The sequence below is a fragment of the Micromys minutus genome, assembly GCF_963924665.1.
Source record: "Micromys minutus genome assembly, chromosome: 7".
Taxonomy (NCBI): Eukaryota; Metazoa; Chordata; class Mammalia; order Rodentia; family Muridae; genus Micromys; species Micromys minutus.
This window is the reverse complement of record NC_137976.1, coordinates 58,517,593-58,539,319: the sequence shown is the minus strand read 5'-3', so window position 1 is coordinate 58,539,319 and position 21,727 is coordinate 58,517,593. Positions and strand designations below refer to the sequence as shown.

General features: G+C 45.2%; 1 protein-coding gene across 6 annotated transcripts in view; it reads right to left on the bottom strand.

The window, feature by feature from the left end:
- KALRN (kalirin RhoGEF kinase) overlaps positions 1-21,727 on the bottom strand; it is a gene marked incomplete at both ends in the record, with an annotated part of 525,758 nt that overhangs the window by 357,799 nt on the left and 146,232 nt on the right. For all 6 annotated transcript variants that reach the window (XM_080919241.1, XM_080919243.1, XM_080919247.1 and 3 more), the window contains 2 exons: positions 7,388-7,900; positions 11,125-11,317. In XM_080919241.1, coding sequence (XP_080775367.1) covers positions 7,388-7,900; positions 11,125-11,317 — 706 coding nt within the window. The remainder of the gene's footprint in view (positions 1-7,387; positions 7,901-11,124; positions 11,318-21,727) is intronic.

The following is a 21,727-nucleotide window of genomic DNA, read 5'->3' as shown; positions in this document are numbered from 1 at the left end:
GGCCCCCCCCAGGACACTAGAAATAATCACTATGCCCTGGGGTGACTTCAAAGATAGATACTGTTTTTAAAGACCCTTCCCATCCAACCCAGCAGTTGTGACCTCAATTTGACCTCCTTTGACTTACCCAAGGGCACTGCACAACCAGCTTACTTATAAGGACCTGTGAGTCTCTATCTTAATTCCCAATGTCACTCAAATATCAATTCTTAAATTTTGTCTCACTAGAAGTTATTAAAAATCATTTGAAACAAGTCTACACATCAGTGTGCTGGTTTTGTCAACTTGATTCCATCCTGGACACACATGGGAGGAGTCTCAATTGAAGAGTTGCCTTCATCCAACTTGTCTGTGTTTGTGCATGTGGGGCATTTTCTTAGCTGGTTGTTGATGTAGGAGGGCTCAGACCGTGATGGGTGGTGGCCCTGGGTTGTATAAGGAAGTTGGTGAGCAAACCAGTAAGTGGTTTTCCTCTATGGCTTCTGCTTCGGTTCCTGCCTTCAGAATCCTGTTCTCCCTTCCCTCAGTGATGGATTCTGACTCAGGAGCATAAGATGAAACAAACCATTATGTCCCCAAGTTCTTTTGATCAATCTTGTATCACAGCATCAGAAACACAAACTAGGATAGTAAGAGAACATCCAAGACATGTGGCATGGTGTCAGCAGGGCTGCAGTGGGTGAACACTACACCAGGAGTTCAGTCATGCAGAAGAAACCGTGGAAGTAAGTGGTGGGCACTTAGTGCAGGCACCTTCCCCTGCACTGCCCATTGTACCCATTAGCCCTCTGGGCTGCTTGGCTTCCTAAAGCTGAAAGGTACTTAGGAGATTATCTAAGAAAAGTTGGTTACTCTCCAGAATCCCTGAATGCAACAGCGCAAAGAGGACCTACTGCAGACACAAGGGGATCACGGAGAACAAACCAGCAAATGGCTTTTCTGAACTGTTGAACTATGAAAGGGAAAGGCTTCAAAATTATCCATTGTGGCAAGTCTCAGGGAAAGGCGGTAAGTATTTGGAGTGTGGGACTTCATCAAACTGCTGTGGAGATTTGGATGGGTCTCCTTAAAACATTTTTTTATATTTCAGCTACCTCTGCTGCCAGTGCCACAGCCACCTCACCTGCAACTGTGGCCACACCATATTGTCACTCCTTGGAAGATGTTTCTGTTAAGGGACTGTACTAAGCATGACAAATGCAACATGGGAGCAGAAGGCAAATGGCACAAGTCAGTGTTTTGTTGAAATATAAATGGAGGTCAGAGGTTAAAGATATGCATAAGGTGTCACAATTGGTCACATGTGCCTCAGGACAAATGCTAAGTGTCATTCAGCACATTTCTATTTCTACACAGACACGGCCCCATAAATTCAAAGAGAATTTAACGGAGCAAAAATAAATATACAACCAAGCATTTGAAAATCAGGGCCACAGGAGAGACGGAGGAGGTCTTGCCTTATTTTGGGCACTTCCAAAGTATGTGTTTATAGATGAAACACATAGAACACGCTACGTAAAGAAAACTAATCTTCTGGTTCCAAAACTAGGAGGAACCACTAAGTGACCCTCCTCATTGCTGGGAAATTCTGCCAGAATTAGGAATATTCACTTTCTTCTCAGAAGAGCGGTAAAACCAGGCCGACTGGAGAGGCCTCAGGACAGCCCCTTCGTTCAGAAACAAGTAGCCATGGTCCCTGGTCATTTAGCCAGTTGTGTCAGGGATTCTTCTGAGCAAGTTCCCTCCCCATGGAGATGGGAAGAGGAAGGACCTTCCTTAGATGGGACAGACGGCAGCAGGAGGTGAAACAGTGGCAGTTGTTTCCGGATATTTCTGTGGGCATTGACTTCTAAGTGGGCACCGTGAAGTGACAATGGCTGCCATCACACAATACTGAGGCTTCTTACCATGTGTGGGAGGTAGGCCTGGTGATTTAAGATTCCCTTCCAGGTTGAATATGTTCAGTGTTACCCAAGGCTCCGAGGAAGCAGTATCCGGAGAAGAACCTCCACTGTAAAGCGTTCATCTCCTTCCCTTCTGTAAGCCACGAACCTGTTTACTGACCTTGGCTGGATTCCACACACAGCCTGCTTCTGGAAGAGGCCCACCCTTCTCTTTGGTTACAGGTTACATTTTCCTCACATGGGGCCCACTGTAGCCAGGGCCAGATGTGGCTAAAAACAAAGGGTACCATAATCTGTACCAGCCTAACGAGGAGAAAGTGGACCTGTGTTGTTTTGTGAACACAGTGCTGTATGGGTCCATTAATTATAGACCAGAGGGTGTTGGGCTGAGGCTTCACCTCCCAGCATCGCAGGCTAGTTAAATCATCTCGGAATTACCCCAAATGCCCAGCTTTCTTATCAAGGCCTCTCCAGCACTCCGAATTCTGATGTTCTCTCTTCCCTGGCAACTCCCAAACACCGCAGTTATACCTAGGGCAGTTCAGGCCACAACAGACATTAAATAAGAGTAAAGGGGGTGGGGGAGCTTAAGCAGTGGTTCTCAACCTTCCTAATGCTTCCATCCTGATACACAGCTCCTTATGTTGTGGTGACCCCCCCCCAACCACAAAATTATTTTTGTTGCTACTTCACAACTATAATTTTGCTACTGTTATAAATTGTAATGTAAATATTTGGTGTTTTTGACAGTGTTTTGCTGTTTTTTTATATATATATATATTCAGGGCATGGGGAAGAGGGTAGTAGGGGGAGAGAGAGAGAGAGAGAGAGAGAGATAGAGAGAGAGAGAGAGAGAGAGAGAGAGAGAGAAGAGAAGGAGGAGGAGGAGGAGGAGGAGGAGGAGGAGGAGGAGGAGGAGGAGGAGGAGGAGAGGTGTAGAGGAGAAGAAAAGGGGCCGGCCATGAGCACATGGAGAGAGGGGAAGGGAATGGGGAGAGGAGGAACAAGCAAGGTAAGAGAGTTTTCTGACAGTTTTACAAACCTCTGTGAAAGACTCATTCAACCCCCAGAGGGTTGAGACCCAGGGATTGAGAACCTCTGATTCAGCTGCACACATACTGATGGCTTCAAGGTGTCTCTTCACATGTAGTTTCAACAGACTAGACCTTACATAGTGCTTTGTTATGGATCAGCTAAGCCTCAAATCTGCTCGGGCATGTAAAGAAGCAGGCACTGATGTATGTCTTTTTTATTGGATAGTAGGCTACTTGGGGTTGGAAATTCCAGCCTATACGTATTTACCGAAGTAGCTCGTTCATGCTCAGGACCATTTCTCTGCACTAATAATTATATAAAGAGGGAAGGAGGGGAATGCTTGATGACGTCCATAGGATAGAACCCTCCCCCTTCCCCTTCAAAGATTTGTAATGCAGGGGGCTATCACAGGGTTCAGGAAAGGTGGTAGAGACTGCTTCATTCTCTAAGGACAGCTGTGGGGTCGAGAGCCACCAGCCTATTATTCATGCCTGGAGGGCATGTGGTCACCTCACAAGGCCAGAGGAGAGACTCTGTCCCCACCCCTGTTACTAAAATAGGAATGGAGTGGTCACTGAACTTAACTGACTGCCAAAAGCTTCCCAGATCTGGAGAGACTTCACTGACCTCCACAGGCCCTGCTAGGAGGCTGAGGTGTGGCTCATGCCGGAACTATTTCCTATGCCCTTGTTTAGATGTGGATGTGCACACAGCCCTTCCTCCAGACCGTCACCCTCCTGACCTCTGTCCAAAAGCACCAAATAAGTCAAAGGCTGAGGCACTTGGCTCCTCATGGACCTTCTGAATTCATCTGGATGCAGTTCTAACGCACTGTTGTTCTCCCCGGCTCCGCTGCAAGTTTGGGTTTTTTATGGCAGCTGGGTCAAGTTTGAGTAGCATCACTGACCCAAAGTCACCACCCTTCCCCCACCTCTGTTTTGTTTTTAATATTCTCTTTCTTTGACTACCCCTGCACAACACACAGATGTACATTCATATATGTGCACAAATACACTTCCTTTCTTCAACAATTTATGGTATGTGTATGTATGTGTGGTACCCACAGAGATCAGAAGAGGGTTTTGGCTCCCCTAAAAACGAAGCTACAAACGGCTGAGTCCTTGTGTGAATCCTGGGAATCAAACCTGAATCCTCAGGTAGAATGACTGCTGCTCCCGATCTAGCCCCCTCCTTTCTGTATTTAAGGTGTAAGCATACATCACAGAAGATGGATTGCAAACCGAGTTCATAAATTTCAGTTCAGTAATAGCATAGTTAAATGGAGAAACACCCTTATTTCCACTAATATCTGGCTGAAACAGAGCATTCCTTTCCATTATGAACACAGAAAACTACCCGGAGTTAATGAAACCAGTATCTTGGACACCAGCAGCAAGGTAAGCATTTCCTTATCACATTAGGATGCTGTCCTGAAATTCGATCCATGTTTACCACTGTTTCCAAGTTATGGTGGCTACTAGACTTCAAGTCGATCTTGTATTTGTCATGCTAATAAAAAGTACATATTTTTATAAGTTGATGATGTATTTTATTTGCTTTACAAACCTATATAATTTTTTTCTATACTTTAAAATATTACTGTGAGAAGTCCTTACGTTTCACCAGAGCAGAGGCCCATGGCTTGGAAGGGGTAGGAGTGTGCATTAGAAGGTATGACTTAGGGAACAAAAGAGATGACTCAGTGGGTAAGAACCCTCACTACAGAAGGATGAGGACCCCAGTTCAGGCCTTATACCCATGTGGAAGGCCAGATGTTTCCATGTTCATGCCTGTAACCCAAGAGACAGGAAGATCCTTGAGATTTCCTGGCTAACAGCCTAGCTCCAGGTTCAGTGAGAGAGCCTGTCTCAAAGGAAAAGAAGATAGAGCTAGACACTTGATACTTTCCACTGGCCTTTGTGTGTATGCACAGGGTTGCACAACCATACACAGGCAAAGAAAGGCACTGCATATATGTTGTATCACACACGCACACACACAAACAAGAAAGTGAAACTGAAGACTTTATTGAGAACATCAGTCCACTAGCTAACTGACTAACAGGTGGTATTCATCATTAGCATGGGGACACTCCTGAGAATAGTACGGCAGTGGGGTAGCTGGAGAAGAGCCTGGGTAAACCGTGAAGGCCAACTAAAATACTGACCTTGTTAAGCAGCGGTGTGATCCTGGGCAAGCTACTCCAAGCCTCTGTTTACCCAGGAAGACTAGTATCCTATGCAATTCTTGGGAGTATGAATTGGGAGGCTCTGTGAGGGACAGCAAGAGCTGGCAAGCTGAAGAGTTCTAAATCTAACGCAAACCTAGGTGGATGTGAGTTCTCCCATCCTGTCTTATCTCTGGCTCCCTGACATAACCATCTATAACCATAACCAGCTTCAAAATGGCATCCCTGCCCCAGAGCATAGGAGATCTCCAGTGAAGAAGTGTCTGTGTTTGGCTTTACCAAGAGCTGGCTCCTAGCCTGATTTCTTGTCACTCAAGGAGTGGTACATGGATTCTGTGAGCTAAGCAAGACAGGAGGAATCAGTCCCAGGTGACCACACCCCTGGGGCATTGGCCTGGAAGGGGTCAGGGAAACACTTTTGGATGACTCAAGAGAGGAGCAAAGTTTTATTGTAGAGATGGATATGAGTTATAGTTGTCTCAGTAAAGAAAACTATATGGATTGATTTTATTTTAAAAATATTTTTAATTTTTAATTTTTAAAGATTTATTTATTTCATGTATGTGAGTACACTGTCGCTGCCTTCAGACACACCAGAAGAGGGTATCAGATCCCATTACAGATGGTTGTGAGCCACCATGCGGTTTCTGAGAATTGAACTCAGGACCTCTGGAAGAGCAGTCAGTGCTCTTAACCACTGAGCCATCTCTCCAGCCCTTGGATTGATTTTCTTGTGATCACAAAAGATCAAAAAATATATATCCATCAAAATTAAAACCACCCACAAGTTTAAAATTTATAAATTAAAAATATAAATTTAAAAATTTAATTTTCTTTATATAGACATTAGGATTGTTGTCATATAGAAAGTTTTAGATCTTGATTTTACCACTTTGAAATACCTAAGATAGTTTCAATACTGCTTCTTTGTGTGTGTGTGTGTGTGTGTGTGTGTGTGTGTGTGTGTGTGTAACATGTACTATTTAGGCCAGAGCAGTCAAACCTCAAGTGTTGTTCCTAAAGAGCTGATGTTGTTTTTTGATTCTCAGCTTCTCATTGGGATCTGAAGCTTGCCTATTAGAGGAAGCTGGCTGGTCACACAAATTCAGGGACCTTACCTGTCTGTATGTCCCTGGAGCTGAGACTGCAGCATGTGCTACCCTGCCTGACATTTTATGTGAGTTCTTGAAACCAAGCTCAAGTCGTCAAACTTGGAAGCTAAGCCCTTTATCTACCAAGCTCCCTACTGGGTCGGTGATATAGGCTCTTCCAAACCTCTGCGTCAGACACCAAAATTCACCGGGTCCCAAGAGAGGTCATGGTATTACTAGGAACAACATCAAGTATTTAGGTTAAAGTCACACCTAGAAAACTAGTAAGAGGAAAAGCACTTGTGCCCGTCTTCTTAAAGGACACTCGGTAGCAACCCATCTTTCTCCACTTCAGCTTAAAGAGAACAGAGAGAGGAGATACTTTTTTTGTGTTCTCAGTAAAAAGACTCTAGATGCCTTTATTCTTTTTTTTTCTTCCCATATCTTACTTCTCCATGACAAAAAAAAAAAGCTTTGTAATTATAGTATTACAAAAATGATATCTCCTTTGCCAAAGGTACTTGAGAAAGATGTGTTATGGCATGAAAAGCCCAGAGCTTAGAACCAGAAGACCAGATCCACAGGTAGCTTTGTGTCACGACAGACACCACCACATGCTTCACGGGGACGGAAGGACTATACAGATTAAACAGGAATCCATTCTTGAAATACTCACTGAAACGAAAGTCTTCTATAGAAAACAATACTGGTTGGTAACATTATTGTTATCTTGGCTGTAGGCAGCTCAGCCCACTTGCCCATCACAGGCAGAGGGCCATGTCTAACAGGATATAAACATCGACTCTGCACCAGATTACACTGCCTAGCTTAGCTAGTTCCGCGTGTAAAAGGGGACCATGCTAGCCCATTTACCTATTAGGACTCTGAAGAGGGTTAAAGCAAGTTAATCTAGCCCTAGGAAATGAGCCTGGCATACAATAAAACAATGTAAGGGCAAAATTTAATGATCAGTGGTCAATGGCCAAATATGAGGTTGAAGTAAATTAAAACTAGCTGAAACCACAAAACCAATGGCATCTTTTAAAAAGGATTTCCACCAAATTTCTTCTGCCAGAGATTTGGATCAACAACCCCAACAGTTTCCCTGTTGGGAAAGCTGTACCCCCCCCGCCACACTGCAGCTCAGGACAGCCCTGCTCCCCTCCTACCTTCTCAGCATCCTGCTCGAAGAGCCGCAGCTGGAAACACTGATCCAGCTTGAGCTTCCGTACGTGCCACATCTGGTGCAGGTGTTGTCTGGTGGAATGCAGCTTGTCCAGGAGGCTGGTGATCTTGGGTACAAGGCTCTGGAAGTCGGCACTTCCTGGGATGCAGTTGCGCCCTGAGAAGCCATCGCTGCAGCGGATGCACTGCAGTAACCGCTGCCCCTCCCGGTCCAGCTCTTCCACGGGGGCCTTCAGCACCTTTTTCTTAAGTTGTGTGTGCTCGTCGATAAGCCTCCGGGAGCCCTCCACATCCACAGGGAACTCCTTCCGGGCCAGCATCTCCTGCAGGTCCTCCAGGCGCGAGAGCAGGTGTACCGCACTGTTGAAGAACTCCTCCAAGGAGAGGCGCAGCTCAATCCACTCCTCATGGTTGTAATCCAGGGAGCCATCAAACTCCTCTGTCAGCTGGGAGGGGTCCACCAGCTTCGTGAGGCCCTCCACCGACACCATGCTTGTCTGGGGAGGAAAGACACATAAAGAAGTACAGTGATGTGGGTTAGTAGGGCAGCCACCAGGGCAGGAATAGGTAGAAAGAAGAAAAGGACAGGTCCACAGCCTTATTAGAGGAGGGTGAGAGACAGGTGGGTCCGCTGGTCAGGAGCCACAAATCGGCCAGGATCGGCAGGCTCAGTAGATAGATGACTACTTCAACACACCTCTCTACCTGACCGTATTCCTATCCAAGGACAGACAGTCCCTGTGTTCTATCATCTCCCCTCCTCCACAGCCTGAGTTTACCACAGCTGGGCCCTCCAATTCTATAAACAAAAACTGGATAAAAAAAGGAATCCAGCATCTGGCATGGGACACAGGGACCAGTGTCCTATAACACGCCCAAGCTTGTGGCTAGAATATCATCACGGGTAGATTAAGCAATGCGGTCAGTTCTTGGGCTACATGTATTTCAAAGACAATCTCTGTTGATCAAATTCATGCGAGCTCATCTCCCCTGGTTCTCTCAGCACACTGAACTGGGGATAGGTAACATTTGGGCCTTCTATTTCCTCTGTGAGAAACACCTGAAGAGCAAAATGGAGACTGTTGTGTCCAGGAATGATGTCTCTAGCAAACAACAGTATAGGTCACCATCCTCTTCATCAGCAAATACCTCTTTTTGTCTGCATTTCTTTGAGCTTCTCCTCTCTCTAGTGAAGAGGCTGTGCAGGGAATATGTGGGTAATAACAGGACCTCCTTCCACTCACTAACCTCATGATTTAGGTAGGGTAGGCTATCTAATTTTCAGGGACCCAGTCCCCTTCCCTGTAGAGTAGAGCTATAATAGGTTGAAACCCCTAATCTATAATCACAAATCTGGTTAAATGTCTCCACGTGTGGCAACTACCCAGGAGTCAGTCATGGAGTAGGTGTTCCATCCTCACTCACTGTGGTCATGTGAAGGCCTGTATCTAAATCACTCGATACTAGTGAGTATCTAACATACAATCCTGATAGAGCAATCAGGTCCTGTGTCACTCTGCTGTCTGAGAATCTCCCTTTCCCCATACCCAAACTGAGACACAAGAGGGAGCTTCACAGAAAGGAGGGATGATCTGAAGCAGGGATCTCATACCTGACTGCTCACTACAATCCCTCAGGCAGTTTGAGGTGTCAAACATACCGGCCCCTACACGTTCTGATTGACTTCATTAGACCAGAGAAGGTAGCTTTAAATGCAGCCAGTGGCAAAAAATCTTGCTAATTAGAAGTCTTGGCTGCTCCAAAGTATGTCACTTGGACCAGCAGTATTGGTAACTCAGTCTAGAGCCTGTCAGATGGTCTCTTCTCAGACCCGTCACAGGCTAGAGGCAGATTCTGTGTTTTCAAGATTCCCGGGGGATTTATGTACATTAATATTGAGAATCCTTACTTTGGAGCATGGTCTCTTTTCAGTGTGGCTAGGCTTCCTGCTTCTAGGAAGTTTACAGTCAGGACCTGTTCACTGTTCACTGAGTAACTGCCACAGACCAAGCCTACAATCATTCCCATCTCACAGGCTGCCTTAGTCTGAGGCAGGGATTCCATCTGCTGTTTGGGTAAGACCGCTACTGCCTTCTAATTGTTTTACCGAGGGGAGTCACCAGCCATCTGGGCTCTACCTCTCTGGCTTAGGAGGCAGAGACAATCTTGCTCAGCTTGGGGTCAAGAGGGTCACAGAGTGGGCAGGACAGCTACAGAGAAGCAAAAGTTTACAGATTTCTAGAACTATTCTTTCCATGTTCTTCAGCTTATAAATGTATGCAGGTTTCTTGTTGTCACCTCTGCATAAACAAACCAAAACATTACAAGTGTTTTTCTGTGCGACTTGGAGCTTTTGGTAGGGCCCTGGGAGAATAGGATGTTTAACTGTTTTTTTTGCACTGAGACAATTTTCTTGGGCTATTAATAGAGAGTGAGAACTTACACAGTCAAGAGGTCAAGTCATTTGTACTCAATTTGCAGCCAACTGAGGCCACCACGCCAACACATACGCACTCCTAATCCTAGGGGACAGCACTCTGGAATGGGAAGCTCTGAAAGATGATATGCAGCTCAGACTTTAAAACAATCTGTTCTCCCCACCCCCCAACTCTGGGCTCAAATTTGGCTAGAACAAAAATGTTTAAACCTCTGATTTAATCTTATGTGTCCTCATTATGAAGTCTCAAGGACTCATATGCCCTCTGGAAATTTTAGTTTAAAAACAACATGCTTTCCTGGATACATATGTCATCCTTGAAAGAAGAGAGAAAAACATGAATAAAATAAAATTCCCCATTTTCTAGCCACTTTAAATAGACCACTGCAAACAACTCCATTTCTCAGTCTCTTCCTTGCAGAGATTAAAAAAAAAAAAATCCAAGGGATGGATAGAGGGCTTAGCAGTTAAGAGCACTGGGAGCTCTTCCAGAGGTCCTGAGTTCAATTCTCAGCAACTACATGGTGGCTCACAGCCATCTGTAATGAGATCTGATGCCCTCCTCTGGCATGCATATAAGGATAGAGAACTCATATACAATAAATAAATAAACCTTTAAAAACATCCAAGATCACACCTTTCATATTGTTTTATAATCTGCCTTTCAAAACTGATTTACCATGAAATTTTTGTAATATTTTTAAATATTTCAATAGCTTTATATGATTTCTATATAAATGCCATCAAAATTAATGGATTGTTAGTAAAAGAAATCAACAAATGGTTATACATGTTAATATTAAATATATATATGTATGCATATATAGATATATGTACATATATAATATATACACATAAATATAATATATATGTAACATAATAGTATAAAAATGAACATAACAAATATCTTTGTTAGCATTTTGTTTGTAGTTTTAATTTGTTTTGCTTTTTTGTTTTGTTTTATAAGAATGGTTTCTCAGAATTGCTAGCCTCATGGATATCAACTCTTAAAAAGTCTTGATAGAATTGTGACACTGCTTTTTTTTTTTTTTGTGCCATGTGCACTCCCATCAACAGTATACATAATTATATAATGATGTGAATTTGGGGCCATTTCTGGAGCCTCTAATTCACACCAAAATGTAACTGGAATAATGCTGAGATGGTCAAAGAATCTGCAAATCTCAGCCTTTGACATGTTTGGCCATTATGGACAAGAAAGGAATGTGTTAAAGGTACTGATTGCAGAGGAGCAGAAAGAGGCCAACAAGGGCTGCGCCTCACCTCAAAGATGAATTTGGAGCTGCCAAAGTTGGTCTTCTGCTTCTGCCAGAAGTTGTCAGGCTTGATGATGAGGGCCACATGGATCTCGGCGGGAAAGGCTTCCTGCAGCGTCTTGAGGAGGGGCTTAATGAGGTCCCACTTGGAGCCCCGCATGTCGATGATGACTGTGAAGCCACGTTTGCAAACGTCCTCACTGTGGGGAGATCATAGTTTAGACCTGGTCATTGGGCAGCAGAGACTAATGCACACAAGCAAAAAACGTTATCAGGAGATTCGCATCTTCCCGACTTGGATCACCCTCTCAACTTTTGTCATTTTTCTAACCATCTAAAAGGTCTGTCCCCAACACTCCTCTGTTCAAGTTTTGTTTTTTGTTGTCTATTGTAATGTTAAGTGTGTGTGTGTGTGGGGGGATACCTGGAGTCTACACTTAGCTTGGGACCTGGTCCCCAAGTTAATTCTAATTGGTGGATAAAGATGCCAGCAGCCAATAGCTGGGCAGAGGAGAGATAGGTGGGGTTGAATTTTAGTAGGCTTGGGTGAGAGAGGAGAGGATGGAAAGGAGGGAGAAAAAGCCATGGATCAAGTGTAGGAGGAGACAGGGGAGATGTACAAAGGGTCAGGAAATTGAACAGAGGTTTATAGCAATGGAGGGGGAGTGGGAAAATGTATTAGTAAGGCTCAGAGCCTCTCAGGAGACAGCTATATCAGGCTCCTGTCAGCAAGCACTTCTTGGCATCAGCAATAGTGACTGGTTTTGGTGGCTGCATATGGGATGGATCCCCAGATAGGCCTGTCCCAGTATTTCCTTTAGACAGGAGCAATTCTGGGTTAAAATTTCTCTCAACTGGGGGCTGGGTTTAAACTTTCCATATGGTCTCTATAAGTTCTCTTTCTCCTTTGTTGGATATTTCAACTAATGTCATCCCTGTTGGGTCCTGGGGCCCTCTTGATTTCCAATACAGATACAGGTGCTTGCAGCCAACCATCAGACTGAGTATGGGGACCCCAATGAAAGAGTTAAGGGAAGGACTGAAGGAGCTGAAGGGATTTGCAACCCCATAGGAAGAACAATAATATCAACCAACCAGATCCCCCCCATAGCTCCCAAGGACTAAACCATCAACCAAAAAAAGAGTATACATGGAGGGACCCATGGCTTCAGCTGCATATGCAGCAGAGGATGGCCTTATCTGGCATCAGTGGGAGGGGTGGCCCTTGGTCTTGTGAAGGCTTGATGCCCCAGTGTAGGGGAATGTTAGGGCAGTGAGTGGGGAGTAGGTTGGTGGTGGGTGGGGGAGCACCCTGATAAAGACAGGGGGAGGGGAGTGGAATAGGGAGTTTGCTGAGGGGAAACAAGGAAGGGGACAACATTTGAAGTGTAATAAAAATAACTTACATTTTTTTAATTAAAAAGAAAAAGCTGCCATGGAAAACAATGACCAGGAGGGAGAGAGAGAGCTGCCCTGGGGGTATGAGTAAAGAAAATGTGGCCATGTGGGCTGGCCAATTAGAGCTAAGAGCATCCCAGATAGAACATAGTAATTAGTGAGTGATGGCTTAGGGTTATCAATAAAAAAGTAGATTCTAACAGCATGGAGGGTAAGCAATTGCCCAGCTATTGGGCTGCCTAAGGCATATTTGAAAACATAAAGACTGTTTCATCTGGGAACATAAATGGTTAAAGGGGGGTAGAAACAGTGCATCAAAAATTTTTTAATAATTATTCATTATACCCCTCCTGTGCTTGGTTCATCTGATCCAGGGCCCCAGCACCTGCTTCCTCTCAGCCCTAAGCAAATATCTATGTCTTCTCTAATAGTCAGTTGCACTTAGAAGTTTATCACGTGGGTGCTCAGACTGCACCTGATTTCTCTCTTGGTTTTTATTTCCCCTTCTTTTTCCTAGGAGGATCCATGATTCCTCATTTCATTTAGAGCTCCCTGAAGACAGGGATTCCACAGCTCCTTAAAGATCACACCTATCTTGTGCCCACCCAAGACAGACACTGGTACACCTCATACAAATGGAACCAGAGCATCTTTTCCAATGAATGCTCTGGGCCAATTTTGCCAAATGATTGCCTATGAGGCATTAGTAGCATATGCTTGCCAGCATCATTTTTAAAATGAATCACATGTAATTCAAAGTATATGCCAACTTTAAAACCTAGGCTGCTGAGAAATGCTCACCACCTAGAGGATAACAGGGGTGACTTGTGAGGAAGCCCCCAGCTACCTCACACTCCACATGATGGGCCTCACAGTGGACGTTGTTGGGATGGGGCAGTAGCTGTTGACATCTGGACCAACTGGAGAGAGACTGACCATCTTGAAAATAAAATATAAGCAGCTCAAAGGAACCAAGAAACCACTATTTGACTTAAATAAAATTTCCCTTAAACACCTAAGCCTCAACTGTAATTCCTCAAAATTAAATGAAAAAAATGAGGTGAGAATCAGTGATATCTCAGGGGTTCTTCCTTCTTTTATTTTTCCCACCCACTTATTTTTAAACCATTTCTCTATAGACTAGTATATTTCCTTGGGGGGTTTTCATCTAATATCATCTCTCCCAAATGGAATGTGTGTAAATTGTTGTGTGAGTTAAACTCTTCACCACATCACACTTGCTTAGAGCTGCTCATCCTGATAAGGTCACCATTGCCAGGCTGTGGCCACAAAAGAAAACAAACTTTTTTTTTTAAGGCTTCATCATTAAATGTCAACCAATGACTAGAAGGATGTCTCAGTTCATGGGACTTGTGTGAGTGTCCCCCATGCATGACAGCTTGCTCAGGCCCCCGTTAGGTGGGCCACTCCCTGGGTAGCACAGAAGAAAGGAGAAATCTGTTTCTCCTTAAACCCTGAACACCAACAGAAAGGAGTTGGCACTTTGTCTTCTTTGACAGTTAATGAAGCTCTCCTGTTGATGCTTTCTGTGAAAACAGCCAAATCTCCCAGGGTGCTTTATCTGTCTGCTATGCACACCTGAGGGGGGAGTAGAGGGACTTTATCTTTAATAATTTTTTAACAGTCCAGTCATTATCCCCCTCCTATTCTGCCCTTTGACAGTTCCTCATTCCATTCCTCTTCCCCCATCTCCAAGAGGATGTCCCCACACCCCGAAATCCCCTATATCCCACCAGGCTTCCCCAGTTCCTGGGGCCTCAAGTTTCTCAAGGGTTAGGTGCATCTTCTCTCACTGAGGCCAGACCAGGCCGTCCTCTGCTGAATATGTGTTGGAGGCCTCGGACCAGCTGGTGTATGCTGCTTGGTTGGTGGCTCAGTGTCTGAGAGATCTTGGAAGTCCAGGTTAGTTGAGACTGCTGGTCTTCCTATGGGGTCAACCTCTTCCTCAGCTTCTTCCAGCCTTTCCCTAATTCAACCACAGGAGTCCCTAACTTTAGACCATTGCTTGAGAGTAAGTATCTGCATCTGTCTCAGTCAGCTGCTGGTCGGGCCTCTTGGAGGGTAGCCATGCCACACTGAGCTACTGTCTCTAAGTATATCATAGCATCATTGGAGCCTCCCCTTGAGATGGGTCCCACTTTGTGCCTGTTACTGAATCTCTTTTCCCTCAGTCTCTTCTCCACTTTTGTCCCTGCAGTTCTTTTAGGCAGGAAGAGTTCTGGGTCAGAGTTTTTGACTGTGGGATGGGGTTGCCCTTGATGCCCTGTCTATCTACTGGAGGTGGATTCTACAAGTTCCCTCTCCCCACTGTACATAATTTATTTTGTGTTTATTCTGTGCCAGGAACCCTGGGCACTTACTACACATTATTTCACTTTATCCTCTCTGTCTCTCTGTAGAGATGATAGGATTGCAGCTTGGCATTTGCATAAAGTTATATGACTGACAATAAGCTCAGCAGAAATGCAAGGCTGAGCACATGGGCTGTGAAGCCTATGCTCAGACCCCCATGTCCTTCTATGCCTACGACTCTGACACCAAGCGCAGGTGAGGAGTAGCAACGAAGGGATTGAATTGGAGAACTTGAAAGAGGTAAAAGAGTCCCAGGGAATAATCACCGTTCTGCAGTGAGTGCAAAGGCCCAAAGTGGAGGAAGTGAAATCCCATGCAGGTATAGTAGCACACATGTGTAATCTCCATATTCAGAATGCTCCACCGTGGACTTATTGTAGGCTCTGGAGCAAGCACCTTTTAACATAGCAAAGCCTCAGTTCCCCCACTGTAAACTGTATAAACAGCACTAATTACCTTAAAGGGCTAGTAAGTTAATAAGTATATATAAATTACTCACAGTAGAACCAAACATGTAGTAAAGCCCATCTTAATCTTATAAGGAGCTGCTGGTCACCTTTGCGGGAACACTTTATTGATCACGGTGCCCATTCTCTAGCTCCATGAGACTTGCAGACATCAGGATGAGCCCGAAGCCTTCCCAAGAGAACAGCCCTTGGCTGTTCCTGCCACTTTTCCCAGACAAAGCAGGGTAGTTACGACTCCACTGTATGGCTAGACAGGATCCCTCTTACACATGTGTGCCTTGTAACCAGTGATGAGGGCTCAGAGCCGTGCAGACCTCTGGTGAGGCTACAGCTAAGACCACGTGCTCTTCTGGCCTGCCCCTGCCCTAACTCTAGTCTCACCCTCTTACACATTTCTTCTGGAAATTACACTCTCAGTGAACTGTTTTCTCCAAAAGCCCTCTCTCAAAAAGACTCGGCCTGACAATTCTTTGTATTATATATCCTAAGTAATGTTACTATAAATGATGTTTTTCATACATTTGTGACATTCTGAAGATGACCTAATATATGGCTGGAGACTAAAAGAAAGACCTGGGGTGGAGATTTGGGTTTGGGTAGTGCCCAGTGCCTGCACTTGCTGAGCGGCACTTCCCTGAATGGATATGAGCCCATGTGTGAAGAACTGGGTGGGATCACCCAATGGAAACAGGGTGAAAAGAGACATCTACTGAGTCACAGATGTAACTGATATGAATGCTGACAGCTAAGAGAACACAGCAAAATGGAGAGAAGACTCATGACAAAATGCAGAGGTGAGTGAGAATTAGGAGGGGTGTGCTGTGGTTAGTGTCAAATGCCGCAGAGGCACATAGTAGGACCAGAATCAGCACGGTCAGTGCTTGAGAGGCCAAGGTCCAGGGCCATTACTGTGGGGACTAAGGGCAGAACTTATGTCAGAGCAGTGACATGGTCACCCTAGCTGACACCTGCATTGATTACAAGAAGATGGCAAGGTCAGCCAAGGCTGCCTACGGGCACTCGAAGCTCAGTGCCACCCACCTCTGGAAGCTGCCAGGGTCCGCACATCTCCCCACAAATTGCTCCCTCTCACTGGTACCTGCTCTCCTCCACAGGCTCCTGTTCCCAGCCTCCTGTCCTCTGGCTCAGACCATTTTACCAATCTAGCTTATTCAGGGCCCACCTTCCCCTGAGGCAGTTTGCCTTTATAAGGCACTTCTTGGTCCAAAACAAACTTTTGATATAGAATTCTGTGTTGTTTACCATCAAAAAAGAAAAAAAAGTGGACGTGGGAGCAGTAGGCTGTTACATCCTTTTCGAAGGGGAAATGGAGTGGTTTCCCCACTTCCCACCCTCCATGAACGCTATAAAGGGGCCCCTGTGCCCCGCCCCCTATGGCTTTCTCTTCCTCCCCTTGCTTCCAAACTGGGGCCTGGGTCCCTCAGGGTCCCTCTGGCAAGCTTCCTAACACGTGATAAATCACCATTCCTTCAAACTGAGCCAGGAACTGCTCACAGACTCTCCAGGCCTCTCAGACCCAGACACCATAAATGTATATACCGAATGGCCGGAATATTGATCAGCTGCTTCTTGTACTTGATTCTAGAGTCTTCACTGCCTGGTTCATTATATGTCACAGGAGCTGTTGGCATCCAGTGCATGTGTGATGTCTCAAAAAAGCGTTTCCACTGCTTGTGACATGGCTTCCTTTAGCCTTAGTGATGTTCATCCTCACCCTGGATGCTTACTAGAAAATGCTGAATTGGGGGAGACTGACCAAGTATTTTGAGGAAAGTTGTTCTGGGATGAGGCCTGAGAGTCCCTTTCATGACCAATGACATCGCTTCCCTTGGGTGTGATGTGTCAGAGTTTAAAGATTCACTTTGCCTAAATCAGACATGAGATGCATATTAATAAACCGCATGTGCCACAGAACTACATCAAAGAAAGCAACAGGGAACCAATAAGCACACTGTCTCTGTCACCTTCTCATTTCTTAGAGAAAGAAACCCTCTGTCGCTAGCACAGGCATGGTAGGATTTCTGTCCTTATGAAATGCCTCTGACTCTGCAGACTGGGGACACTGCCTCTCGGCCTATGGAGTTTACCTGAAGGGCTGTGCACAGCCTTTCCCAGGCACTGCTGCCTGAGCTCAGACACTGCGGAAGTGCCACCTTCCTGGGTGTTCCCTTCTGTTGATCTGCAATGAACTCACGGCGGCATCTGTTCACCACTGATCTGACCTGGTAGCTTCACGTCATTTTTTTTTCCTGTGTTTTTTTCATTTCCTTTAAAAAATTATTTTATTGGATACTCTCTGTATCTACATTTCAAATGTTATCCCCTTCACTCCCCCTCAACTTGTCTCCACAAAGGTGTACCCTTGAAGGTGCACACTCTCCCAATCACCCTCTCCACCCCAGTGACTTGGCTTTCCCCTACATTGGAAAAACATGCCCTCACTGGACCTAAGGTGTCTTCTCACATTGATGCCAGACACTGCCATCCTCTGCTACATATACAACTGGAGCCATGGGTCTCTCCATATGTGCTCAATGGTTGGTGTTTTAGTCCATGAGAGTTGTGGAGGGTTTGGTTGGTTGATAACGGTGTTCTTCCCATGAGGTTGCAAACCCTTTCAGCTCCTTCAATCCTTTCTCTAGCACCTTCATTGGGGTCCTCATGTTCAGTCCAATAGCTAGGCAAATGGATGGAACTTTAAGCTATCATCTTGAGTGAGGTAATCCAGTCACAAAAGAGCACTCATGGTATGTACTCACTTATAAGCGGATACTAGCCTAAAAAGCTCAGAATACCCAAGAAACCATTCACAGAATTTATGAAGCTCAAAGAGAAGGAAGGCCAGAAAGTGGATGCCTTAGTCCTTCTTAGAAGGAAGAACAAATCGTTCACAGGAAGAAATAATGGGACAAATAAAGGAGCAGGAACTGGAGAAAAGATCATCTAGAGACTGCCTCACCTGGAGAACTACCCCATATGCACCCAATAAACCCAAGCACTATTGCTGATGTCAAGAAGTACTTACTGGCAAGAACCAGATATGTATGCTTCCTCAGAGGCTCTGCCAGAGTCCTACAGATACAGTTGAACATGCTTGCAGCTAACCATCGGTAGCTTTATTTCAATTTCCTGGCTGTTTCTTCGAAGATCTCTAGGCTCCACCCACATCTGACACCCCCAGGGTCACCTCTTGACCATATGAACTCAGGATGGTGCCAGGTCTGACAGATGCAGGCGAGGAAGGTCTTAGCTCGTAGGCAGATGAGGAAGAAATAAATAGTCACGTGACAACTGACCCTTTCAACTCTTAGTGGCCTCCTACCTAATGCTTAGCAAGGACAATGGCTGAGAAGCCCACGACTGAAGCCCGTCCTCACAAATGGTTCTACCAGGTACAAGGCTGTGTCTGTGCAGGAGGCTTGGATCTTCACTCCAGCCCCCTTCTGTTCATTACTCACACACTTAATGTTACTCAACTGTTAGCCCTGGCTTTGCTTCTCTGACCGTCTTAGTTACCATTGCCACCCTAACCCAGTTTCAAAATTACGAAATTCGATAGCCTTAACCTGGGGAGTAAGTACTATGTTCCTCAAGCCACAGCCATGCTGGTAACTGGACAGTAGAGCCAAGTACTGTTCATGGCAGCCTCACACTAGGGCATCCCACTGAGTACCATGTGACTTCAGGGAGCCGAGTACCACTTCCCCCGGCCTCACTTCCTAACCACTCACATCCCAAGTCTCTGCCTGAGCAAAGCCCACTTGTCTCAGCAGAGTTCATCCTGGCCCCTTAGTGAACCACACTGGAAGTGACTCAGCCACGAAACAAGACGAGATCTTAATACCACCTCTTCTTTTCCCCAGATCTCCTGTGTCACAGTGGCTATCACCCCATACAACAGACATGTGGCTCCCTCTTCTCCCACCTGCCTTTAGTTTCCTTCTGTGTTATACTTGCCTCTCATCCCTCCATGTCCCTGTATTTGCCCACGCCAACCTCACCTTTCCCTAGAGAGCTCCCAATTACCTTTCAAATACCAACTTACAAGACTCTTCCCTGAGCAAGTCCTCCTCTCTTACTGTTCACCCCCTCACCACATTCCAGAAGGTCATCTAAGCTTTTGCTTACCTGACAAGGTATCTGTCACATGGGTAACGTGAGCGGGTCCTGAGTGATCAATACCTATATAGATTGGTATGGCTTCACAGGGAAGACTTAGGAATGGGATTAAGTAAAGTGCACAAGCATGAGGAAATGAGTTTGATCCCCGAGAATCCAAATAAAAAGTGGAGTGTGATGCTATGTGTTTGTAATCCCAGTTTAGGGAATGAGGGAACAGACCAACCTCTGAGCTTGCTGGCCGGCCAGCCTAGCTTACTTGGCAACCTTTAAGTCATTAAGAGATCCTGTCTCAAAAAACAAGGTGGACAATTGAGAAATGTCATCTGAGGTTGGCCTTTGGCCACTCACACATACATATTCCTGTTCATATGAGTACATGCATATGCATAGGTACACACATGCACCTACTATGAAAAAGTAAAAAGGAGAACCTAGATATTTATGAAGGTGCTCATAGGGAATGTATCATCACCTAAATATATCATACTATCTGTCTTAGTCAGGGTTTCTATTCCTGCACAAAACATCATGACCAAGAAGCAAGTTGAGGAAAAAAGAGTTTATTCAGCTTACACTTCCACATTGCTATTCATCAGCAAAGGAAGTAAGGACTGGAACTCAATCAGGGCAGAAACTTGGAGGTAGGAGTGAACACAGAAGCCATGGAGGGATGTTACTTACTGGCTTGCTTTCCCTGGCTTGCTCAGCCTGCTTTCTTATAGAACCCAGGTCTACCAGCCCAGGGATGGCACCACCCACAATGGGCTGGGCCAGGGATGACACCACCCACAATGGGCCCTCTCTTCCTTGATCACTAATAAGAAAATGCCTCACAGCTGGACCTCATGGAGGCGTTTCCTCAAGGGAGGCTCCTTTCTCTGTGGTAACTCCAGTTTATATCAAATTGACACACAAAAACCAGCCAGTACACTATCCATTAATTTACTCACCCAACAAGTACTTATTGAGCATTAGCTTTGTAGCTGACCTAAATCTAGGGATTTGGAATATAAATGTGGACAAAGGCAGAAAAGATCACAAACATTATAGTCTAGAAGGAGAAGTAGATGCTAGACAGTGACAAAGGAGAATGGACAATACTGAAGAACTCTTCAGATACTCCGAGTAAGTCACTTGAGGAGAAGATATTTAAGGAGAGACTAAACCCTGAGCAAAGACCAAGAAAAGAACTCAGGCAGAAAGAGCAGGCTACACCCACGCCCTGGGGAAAGGACAGCTTGTGTGCTGCTCTGCCACAAAGCAGGAAGAGTGGAGTCTAGTAAGGAAGCCAGGGCCAGCAGTCATCTGGGGCTGGAGTGCTACATGGTGAAGACAAAAATCACAGGCTAGAGAGGCATCAACTCTGACCCCTCAACCATTGCAGTCTGAAACAGCTGGTTTGGCAAAAAAAATGGGACATTTTTATGCTAATTTAAAAAGACAACTTTTACTGATTATCTGACGTTCTGTATATGGCAAGTACTTTATATACAATATTAATTTATCCCTCACATGAAACTCTGTAGAGGGCAATGTTACCCTCACTGTATGGTTAAGATATCATGGATATTTCGTGTAACCTGTGTGAATGCAAAAGCCCCAACTTAGGACGAGGCTACCCTGACTTCCCCATGAGGCAGTAAGGCCATCATCAGCTGGTCTTCACTGTGCTCTGGCCTGACTTATTTATTTATTTATTTATTTATTTATTTTTCCCTGCCAGCATGTCACCTGAAATTCACCTTGTTCCCATGAATGTCTGGCAGATTCTCTCTGTAAATAGCTATTGCAATAAATATAACATAAATTTATCCTGGAGGTGGCTGGAGGCAGAGATCAGCAGCAAACTCCCCTCCAGCTGACCAGATGGTTAACAGTGTGTGTGTGTGTGTGTGTGTGTGTGTGTGTGTGTGTGTGTGTGTGTGTGTGTGTGTGTAGGGGGTATGAGAATACTAGTGTGGAGCCCAGAATAAAACAGTGCTTGGGTTGGGTTGGGATAAAACAGAATTAACCTATAAATCAGACCTATTCATAAAGTTGTCAAGTGTTGGTGACAGATTCAAAGGCTAGCCTGGTCACTGAGGGATGGGTTCAGAAAGCAAGGACAAGTCACATTAAGGACTCTGTTTAACGTCACTCCATTGTTCTGATGCTATAGCTACAGACAAGAATGCTAGCTGCAGACTAGGTACTGACGTATCTGGAGACATCTTATGCATGGCTCCTGTT